Source organism: Scomber japonicus, chromosome 5 (assembly GCF_027409825.1).
Source record: "Scomber japonicus isolate fScoJap1 chromosome 5, fScoJap1.pri, whole genome shotgun sequence".
Taxonomy (NCBI): Eukaryota; Metazoa; Chordata; class Actinopteri; order Scombriformes; family Scombridae; genus Scomber; species Scomber japonicus.
Window position 1 is genome coordinate 991161 of NC_070582.1, and position 10140 is coordinate 1001300.

The window sequence follows — 10140 nt, forward strand, 5'->3', positions numbered from 1 at the left end:
TAACGTTTCCTCTGTTGGTAGTGCTCCCTAAAAACAGGGGGGGGGCGGGGGCGGGGGGGGGGGGGGGGGTCAATATGTGTCTTTTAAAGGACGAGTCCACAGTGTTTCCAATCTGTCATAAAGCAGCAGTCAGACTCCAGATGGGCTTTTAATGGAAGATCTGAAGCCTCATTTGGACTCATGACTGTATATATATATTTGAAGTTTAGTTTATATTTAATCAGGTTTGTGTTTAAAAAGAGAAGAGACAGAAACAAAACTGTGACGGTAGAGAGAAGCAACTATAAACAAAAGAATATATTATCAAGAATGTAAAAGATCAAAATTTTATACAATTACACAAATAATTAGATTCAAGTCATGAATTTTACTTTTGTTTGACATTTAAGACGTTAAGACATAAATCTGATTCTATGAGCTTGAATGTTCTGAGATGGGACATTATGTTTGACTGTTAGAATAAATAAAGTTGTGTTTGAATGAAGGTGAATCTCAGCAGGTGAACGAGGCGCACCTGGAGAGCCATGAGGCCAATCAGGTGGAGGGGGGGGGCAGGGGGCGGAGCCAAACGTCAGCTCTTACAAAACCAGCTGCAGCAAACTGAGCGTGTTTCAAACACACGTCAACATGAAGCAAACGTACAGAGACGCTTTCTGTCTGCTCTGTGGAGTGTTAGCATTAGCATTAGCATTAGCATTAGCAGACGCTCAGGACTGGAACAAACCAAACCAGCAACGAGCAGGTACCTGAACATGGGAGACGTCAACTCTGTCAACTTCACCAGTGTTTGAGTCTCAGCGTCAGACACTGAAGAGCAGATCAGAGTGTTTGGGTCAGGATCAGTGCTGCAGGTGTTTGGTTCAGACTCTTCCTGTCAAACAGTCTCTGGCTTTTATAGAAGCTGATAAACGGACGGTAAAGTTAAAGATGGCAGATGTTACTGACTGTTGACAGAGAGAAGATCATCTGTACACTTATCTGTCCTCTTTTCATCTCCATCTGTAGAGTAGAAACGTTTAAAAAGCAAAATAACTTGATACTGAAAACAAATACAAAACTTTACAATAAGACTTTAATATTTTGTTATTGATTGATTGAACTCTGATGGGAGTGATCTTTAACACTCTGTAGTTTGTAGAAGCAGCTCAACAGGAAACAGTAAGAGGGAATCTGATGCTAAACAGACTGTAAATGTGTCAGATATCACTGATATGACTAACTCACACTGCTGAAGCTCAATAGAAGCTGATCAGAGACTTTAAATGACTGTGCTGATGTTAGTGATGATTAAAGCTGATCTGGTCTCCTGTCTGTCCCAGCTGTGATGATTAAAGCTGATCTGGTCTCCTGTGTGTCCCAGCTGTGATGTTTAAAGCTGATCTGGTCTCCTGTCTGTCCCAGCTGTGATGATTAAAGCTGATCTGGTCTCCTGTCTGTCCCAGCTGTGATGTTTAAAGTTGATCTGGTCTCCTGTCTGTCCCAGCTGTGATGTTTAAAGTTGATCTGGTCTCCTGTCTGTCCCAGCTGTGATGTTTAAAGCTGATCTGGTCTCCGGTCTGTCCCAGCTGTGATGATTAAAGCTGATCTGGTCTCCTGTCTGTCCCAGCTGTCCACCAGGAGAAGCAGTCCCACCAGGAGCCGCTGGCCTGGAGCTTCCCGGAGCCGCCGGCTGAGGAGGAGCCTCGCTTCCCTCCAGACTTTGAGCTGAGGACTCCGACGGCGGCCGACAGTGTGAGCGCTGACTGCAGGGAGAGCTCGGTCAGAGTGGAGGCCAAGAGAGACCTGCTGGGGATCGGCAGACCGGTCCGGACTGCAGACGTCACGCTGGGAGGATGTCCGGCCTCGGGGGAAGATCAGGAGCTCCTGGTGTTTGAGTCGGAGCTGCACGGATGTGGAAGCCAGCTGCTGGTCAGTTTAACCCTTAAACAGACAACGTGCACCAGGAGATACACACTCTTTAACCTTCCTGTTGTCCTCCCGGGTCCTTCCTCTGTCCTTCCTTCCTTCCTTCCTTCCTTCCTTCCTCAGATCTAAGTTCAACTGTTAGGGTAAATGTTCCCTCCTTCTGTCCTTTCTTCCTTCCTTCATCTGTCCTTCCTTTCTTCCTTCCTTCATCTGTCCTTCCTTTCTTCCTTCCTTCATCTGTTCTTCCTTCCTTCCTTCCTTCCTTCCTTCCTTCCTCCCTTCCTTCCTTCCCTCCCTCTTTTCCATCCTTCTTCCTCCCTCCTTCCTTTTTCCTCCCTTCCTTCCCTTCTTCCCTCCTTTCCTTCCTTCTTCCCTCCTTTCCTCCTTTCCTACCTTCCTCCCGTCCTCCCTCCGTCCGTCCCTCCCTTCCTTCCTTCCTTTCCATCCTTCTTCCTCCCTCCTTCCTTTCCTTCCCTTCGTCCCTCCTTTCCTTCCTTCTTCCCTCCTTTCCTTCCTACCTTCCTTCCTTCCTTCCTTCCTTCCTCCCTTCATTCCCTTCCTCCCTCCTTTCCTTCCTTCTTCCCTCCTTTCCTTCCTTCCTTCCTTTAGGTGCAAATGACATAACTAGTAAGGCCTGTTTAAGGGTTAACAGCTCAGTGACTCCAGATGGTCTCTGACAGACATCACACAGAAATATGACCTTTGATTAAGTATGAAGTGGCGTCTCCAGTTAGATCTGGGTTATTAGAGAATTATAGAAAGCTGTTCATGTCTCCTCCTGCTGCTGTTTCTATGTCAGTTTACTCAACCTGCAGCAAACACTCTGAAACCAACCCGTCTCTTTATTACAGACTGAAGGGAACAGAGTCTAACTTCAGCATCAATCAGCTGATCATGTTGTAATGTGACCGATGTTAAGCTGTGATTGGACAGTTGCTGTTTGTGGGAGGGGTTTAATGATGAGTCGATAAACAGAAAGATGCGTTACTGCCATGACTTGATTTGTCAGCTTCAGCATTTCAGCAAAATCTCTCCATGTTCCCTTTTCACCTGTTTCTATTGAGCTTCATCAGTGTGAGTTACTATGGTAACTATAGCAGTGTGAGTTAGTCATATCAGTGATATCTGACACATTTACTGTCTGTTTAGCATCAGATTCCCTCTTAGTGTTTCCTTCCTTCCTTCCCTCCTCTTAGTGTTTCCTGTTTCTCTGTGGTGGAAGTATAGGAACAAAAAGACTTTGATACTAAAAACACTGTAACGCTGAAACATAGAAGATGAAGACTCATTTACTCTCCTCCTTCCTTCCTTCCTTCCTTCCTTCCTTCCTCCCTCCCTCCCTCCCTTTCTTCCTTCCTTTCTCCCTCCTTTCCTTTCTTCCTTCCTCCCTTCCTTTGTTCCTTCCTTTCTCTCCTCCTCATACTTCTTGTTCTTTCTTTCTCTTCCTCCCTCCCTCCCTCCCTTCCTTCCTTCCTTCCTCCCTTCCTTTCCTTTCTTCCTTCCTTTCTCCCTCCTTTCCTTCCTTCCTTCCTTCCTCCTCTTAGTGTTTCCTGTTTCTCTGTGGTGGAAGTATAGTAACAAAAAGACTTTGATACTAAAAACACTGAAACATAGCAGATGAAGATGAAGACTCATTTACTTTCTTCCTTTCTTTTTTTTAGTTTTCTTTCCTTAATTTCCTCTTCTCCCTCCTTTTTCTCCCCAGTCTGTTTCCTCACCTTCCTCCTTCTTGTTTTTTCTTTCTTCTTCTCCCTCATCCTCCTTTTCTTTCTTTTCTCATCTTCATCCTCCTCCTTGTTGTTCTTTTTCCTCTTCTTTCTTCCCTTCTTTATTTCCTCTTCTCTCTCTTCTTTCTTTCTTTCTTTCTTTCTTTCTTTCTTTCTTTCAGATGCTGAAGCTTCATCCATGTTTCCACAGAAGGAGGACTGTGGGTTTAGTCCTCCATCACTTCCTGTTAACATGATGAAGACTCTAATGCTCAGTATGAACAGGAGTTGAAAAGGTGTGAACTGTGACTGTCCCTCAGCTTGACTCTGACAGTAAACTGTATTTCAGATGTCTGAGGATTCGTTCGTCTACGTCTTCACGCTGCTGTACACGCCCAGTCCTCTCGGAGACAGTCCCATCGTCCGGACCAGAGACGTCAGCGTTAGCATCCAGTGCCAGTACCAGAGGTATTACTCCTTTCCTTTCCTTCCTTCCTTCCTTCCTTCCTTCCTTCCTTCCTTCCTTCCTTCCTTACTCCTTTCTTTCTTTCCAGTGCCAGTACCAGAGGTATTACTCCTTTCCTTTCCTTCCTTCCTTCCTTCCTTCCTTCCTTCCTTCTTTCCTCCTTACTCCTTTCTTTCTTTCCAGTGCCAGTACCAGAGGTCAGATTCATTCAACTGAACCAGGAGCAGAAACAAACCAGTGAAAGCCAAACATCAGAACATCCAGCAGGGATCAGGTGTTCCTGCTGTAGTCAGACTTACAGTATATGATGATGATGCAGTGTGGTTAGTTTTAGTCTGGTGGTTAACGGATCCAACAGAGAGGAGCTCTGAACCAAACTGAACATTTAGAAAAAGTCAACAATGATCTGATGTAATGAGTGTTGTTTGTGTAGCAAAGCTTTTAAATGTGCCACGAACTCTTAACTATGAACAGTTTGGTCACGTTAGTTCGTTTAGTAACGTCTCCAAAGACTAATGAAGGATATCATGTTTTCAGCCTCTGTAGAGCAGTTCCTTCCTTCCTTCCTTCCTTACTCCTTTCCTTCCTCCCTCCCTCTCTCTTCCTCCTTACTCCTTTCTTGCCTTCCTTCCTTTCTCCTCTCCTTACTTCCTCCCTTACTCCTTTCTTTCCTTCATTCCTTCCTTACTCCTTTCCTTCCTTCCTTCCTTCCTTCCTTCCTTCCTTCCTCCTCTCCTTACTCCGTCCCTCCCTCCCTCCTTACTCCTTTCCTTCCTTCCTTCCGTCCTTCCTTCCTTCCTCATTTCCTTCCTTCCTCCCTACTAAATCAGTTTGGATCCAAAACATGAAGAAAAATACAGAAAATCAGCAGAATGATCCTTTTTTTTTGGGGGGGGGGGGGGGTGAGTTTCCATTTCAGAGTGTTTTCTAAAATCAAATGTTGACTGTCAGGAGGCGTTTCAGTGTGTTGACTGTTTTTATGTGTTGTAGGAAGCATGATGTGAGCACTGGGCTGCTGAAACCCACCTGGATGCCGTTCAGTCACCTCAAAACCTCAGAGGAGAATCTGTACTTCTCCTTCAGACTGATGACCGGTTAGTGTTCAGAGAAACCACCAGCCTGAACCTCGTCATGTGGATCCTGTCTGGCAGCAGAATGAGAGAAATCAATCAATCAATCAATCAATCAATCTTTATTTATAAAGCGCCAAATCACAACAGAGTTATCTCAAGGCACTTTCCACATAGAGCAGGTTCTAAACCGAACTCTTCAGGTTTTAACTTTAAAGAGACCCAACATTCCCACATGAGCAACACTTGGTGACAGTGGAGAGAAAAAACTCCCTTTAACAGGAAGAACCCTCAGAACCAGACTCAGAGTGGGAGAACATCTTTTAACAGGAAGAACCCTCAGAACCAGACTCAGAGTGGGAGAACATCTTTTAACAGGAAGAACCCTCAGAACCAGACTCAGAAGTGGGAGAACATCTTTTAACAGGAAGAACCCTCAGAACCAGACTCAGAGTGGGAGAACATCTTTTAACAGGAAGAACCCTCAGAACCAGACTCAGAGTGGGAGAACATCTTTTAACAGGAAGAACCCTCAGAACCAGACTCAGAGTGGGAGAACATCTTTTAACAGGAAGAACCCTCAGAACCAGACTCAGAGTGGGAGAACATCTTTTAACAGGAAGAACCCTCAGAACCAGACTCAGAGTGGGAGAACATCTGCCTCGACCGGTTGGGGTAGAGAGGAGAGAGAGGAAGAGGAGAGAGAGGAAGGATAGAGGAGAGAGAGAGAGAGAGAGAGAGAGAGAGAGGAAGGAGAGAGTAGGAAGCACAATGAAAATCAACAATGGAGCTAGAAGGTCCGGGACTGGAATCTGTCATCCGGACGTCTCCAGGCCCAGATTACCTGTGAGACCAGAAACCAGGAACCAGAAAGACAACTCCGGGGAAGAAGTTTAGGTTATTGATGCATTAATAGAACATAAGTGTTAATGGATATAGATGGATGGATAGAGAGAGAGAGGGAGGAGGAGAGAGAGGCCCAGTGCATCATGGGGGTGGGGGTCCCCCGGCAATCTAAGCATCTAACCCGGAAACCCTGCTGATTGATTGATTGGTTGGTTAAAGGTTGTATTGTTGTCCTGTAATCAGAGCCGTCCTCTCTGTGTCTGTTGTCCCGCCTCCTCTCAGATGATTGGCAGTTCCCTCGTCCGTCCAATCAGTTCGTGCTGGGAGACGTGATGAAGTTCGAAGTGTCGGTCAAACAGTTTCACCACACGCCTCTCAGAGTGACGGTGGACAGCTGCGTGGCAACCGTCGCCCCCAACGTCGACACAGTCCCTCGATACTCCTTCCTGGGGAACAACGGGTCAGTTTACATCACGTCACTTCATACTACATACTTCTATACTACATACTTCTATACTACATACTACATACTTCTATACTACATACTTCTATACTACATACTTCTATACTACATACTTCTATACTACATACTACATACTACATACTTCTATACTACATACTACATACTTCTATACTACACACTTCTATACTACATACTTCTATACTACATACTTCTATACTACATACTTCTATACTACACACTTCTATACTACACACTTCTATACTACACACTTCTATACTACTATACTTCTATACTACATACTTCTATACTACATACTTCTATACTTCTATACTACATACTTCTATACTACATACTTCTATACTACATACTACATACTTCTATACTACATACTACATACTACATACTTCTATACTACATACTTCTATACTACATACTTCTATACTACATACTACATACTTCTATACTACACACTAAAGGACCAGATAGTAAGCAGACCGTTCACACTGCAGTAAACTACACGATTACCCACAATGCATTTGGTTCCTACCCGAGCTGAAATCATCAGGCTGAAGCTGATTTCATTTTAGCTCTAACTCTGTAAATATACCACAATTGGTGCTTTTATTTTGAAAACAGGAAGCGAACATACCCTCGCTGTAGCTGATCTGTGACGTTTGTATTTTGGGTTTTTTTCAGAAGTTGCGTTGCATCTTGGGTAATGTGAGTGTGAGTAGTAGCGTTGCATCTTGGGTAATGTGAGTGTGAGTAGTAGCGTTGCATCTTGGGTAATGTGAGTGTGAGTAGTAGCGTTGCATCTTGGGTAATGTGAGTGTGAGTAGTAGCGTTGCATCTTGGGTAATGTGAGTGTGAGTAGTCAGTAGCGTTGCATCTTGGGTAATGTGAGTGTGAGTAGTCAGCTCTTGATGCATACTCTAAATCACTACGCAGTTAAACACACGACATACTTCACATGATGTCAGAGTTAGTAGAGGAGGAGGAAAGGAAAGAAGGAAGGGAGGAAGGAAGGAAAGGATGAGGTTTCTAACAGAGCCTTTCATTAATCTAACTCTGACCCTTGTGATTTGATCTGGAAGCTTCTGATTGTTCTGTGTTGCGTTCAGGTGCCTGTTTGACAGTCAGCTGACCGGCTCCAGCTCTCACTTCCTGCCTCGGACTCAAGACGACAGGCTGCAGTTTGAGGTGGAGGCGTTCAGGTTCCAGCAGGACTACAGCGGCGTGGTGAGACTCAAACATGAGACAGGAAGTTATGATCTGAGCCGATCCTCTCCTTTAAAGACAGCTGCTGGTTTCTGCTCTTCTTCACGTTCAGATCTACGTCACCTGCAGCGTGAGAGCGAGCGTAGCCTCGGCAGCCGTCGACTCCACCAACAAGGCCTGTTCCTTCGCTAACGGGTGAGCCACCAAGAACACTACAACTCCCATCATGCTCTCTGCTACACTCATTACTACATGGTCTTAGACAGAACTAGTCAGCCTGAAAAACACCATCACTGTTATTGGTCTTGGAAGAATAAGATCTGACACACACACACACACACACACACACACACACACACACACACACACACACACACACAGTTAGTAGATCAGTTCATTGTTGGTTTGGTTTGTTTTAACAAGAAGAAAAATGTAGAAAATGACCAGAATTATCTTTTTAATGTCAATAAATCTTTATTTATAAAGCACCAAATCACAATAAGTCATCTCAAGGCTCTTTCCACATGAAGCAGGTCTAAACTGGACACTTTGATTTAAAGAGACAACATTCCTCTAAACCTCAAATATATTAGTTATTATGTTCTGCTGGAGCATATAAACGGTGCTCTGACTGTTTCCTTCATGTTAAGGCGGGAAAGTGTCCTGTTTGAAGTTGAATCTGTCTCAGTGTGCCTCCTCACCACTAGGTGTCACCGAGCAGTGTTTAATGTTTAGCTGCAGTCTGATCAGCTGATGACAGGTGTGTGGAGGTGTGTGGAGGTGTGTGGAGGTGTATGGAGGTCTGAGTAAGAGGTGGAGCTGATTCCTGACAGGTGGAGCGAAGCCAGCGGCAGCCATCAAGCTTGTTCCTGCTGCGATACGGTCTGTGGGACAGGAAGTAACCCAACAGGAAGTGACCTGACAGGAACAGGTACGTGTCAGAAAGAGCCAAACATTTATACACCATGAAACTGATTCCATTCATTTATCTTTTTATACAACTTTTTAATGGATTTTGAGTTACTGTGTCTACTAATTTATCTTTTATTTTGAAAATGTTAAAATAATGAAATTAAATATGCAGTTTATAACAAAATAGAAATAACAGAAAACCTTCAGACACACAATAAACATCCAATGTTTGAACAGCTGTAGATGAAGCAAGGCACTTTATCAGTCACTTGCTAATACATTAGTTTAAGGTTTTTATTATTTTAAGTTTTAATTGGAGCAGATCATCTATTTATAAGTCTGTAACTGTTACTGCTGATTAACCCAATGAGGTTTTTTTAAGGTGGAAATTAAATTGGATTAACTTGATGTTTGAATGGGAGACCCAAATACATCATCCAATCATCTTCATTGTCGACATTATGAAGGTTTTCATTCATAGTTATTACTCAACTCAACTCAACTTTATTTATAAAGCACTTTAAAACAACCACAGCTGAAACAGAGTGCTGTACATAAATACATAAATACATAAAACAACAGGAACATAAAACAATTAACAGGAAATAAATACTAAGATAATTGTTTATTGTTTTTAAAACAAATTAAAAACAATAATTAAAATAAACAAACCATAAAACACTAAAACAGGAGCAGAGTCTCATGCTGGGTTGAAAGCCAAGGAATAAAAATGGGTTTTAAGACCAGTTTTAAATTATAAATAATATTAAATCTACTATGATGTCAAATGAAGAGTCATAAATTCTGTTAGTTTGACATTTGAGTTAAAGTATTCTGAATGTTTATGAAGGATCATCAGTTGTCTTCTTAATGACAAACTGAACCAAACTAAAAGGACTCGTGATGTTTTTCAGGTCAGTGGGAAGAAGAAACGGCCGTTGGACCAATCGTAGTGAAGGAGAAACTTCTACAATGAAACAGGAAATGAAGTGAACGCGATGACTCAGCGTGGTTTTACAGCTGATAATCATTTTATTTAAACAGGAAGTCTCTTCAGTGTAAATGTCTCTCATGTCCACATCCTGAATATAAATAACTAAAAGTGACACTTTAGTTCTTTTATTTATTCCACTTCTCTTTATTCTGCTTTCCTTCCCTCTGATTGGCTTCCTGAGTTCATCTGATCCACTGAAGCTTTATTTAACCTTCACACACATGCTGAGGTTATCATCTGATCATCTGTATGTTTCATTAAAAACATAAATAATAGAATAGAGAGAAGAGAATAACATACAGACATAATACAGAGCTAGTAGTCTTGTATCTTTGCTGGCGCTGAGGACAGAAACAAACCTCTATAAAGCAAATATTAAAAATGACTGTTCAGTGATCTACTTCTATAAACTATGAATCTTAAACTATTTTAGTATTTATTATTGTTCCTAGTTTAAAGACTACCGTAACAGACACTCGTCACCACTCAGCAGAGACAACCACTTTTTCATTTTATCTCTAACAGGTGCAGAAATATGGATTTGCTTTTTAAATCCTCTG

At 42.7% G+C, this 10140-nt stretch overlaps 1 protein-coding gene across 1 annotated transcript; it reads left to right on the forward strand.

Moving 5' to 3' along the window:
* Positions 1-627: 627 nt before the first annotated feature.
* Positions 628-9562, forward strand: LOC128358943 (zona pellucida sperm-binding protein 3-like). The gene is made up of 9 exons (XM_053319347.1): positions 628-742; positions 1607-1908; positions 3961-4079; positions 5068-5171; positions 6276-6453; positions 7578-7695; positions 7787-7869; positions 8508-8605; positions 9501-9562. The coding sequence occupies exons 1-9, from the start codon at positions 628-630 to the stop codon at positions 9560-9562; spliced, it is 1179 nt and encodes a 392-aa protein (XP_053175322.1).
* Positions 9563-10140: the final 578 nt, after the last annotated feature.

Coding starts and splice junctions, on each gene's coding strand:
- LOC128358943 (XM_053319347.1), top strand. CDS start 628: ATGAAGCAAACGTACAGAGACGCTTTCTGTCTGCTCTGTGGAGTGTTA. Junction 5,172..6,275: donor CTCCTTCAGACTGATGACCG/GTTAGTGTTCAG, acceptor GCCTCCTCTCAG/ATGATTGGCAGTTCCCTCGT. Junction 6,454..7,577: donor TCCTTCCTGGGGAACAACGG/GTCAGTTTACAT, acceptor TGTTGCGTTCAG/GTGCCTGTTTGACAGTCAGC.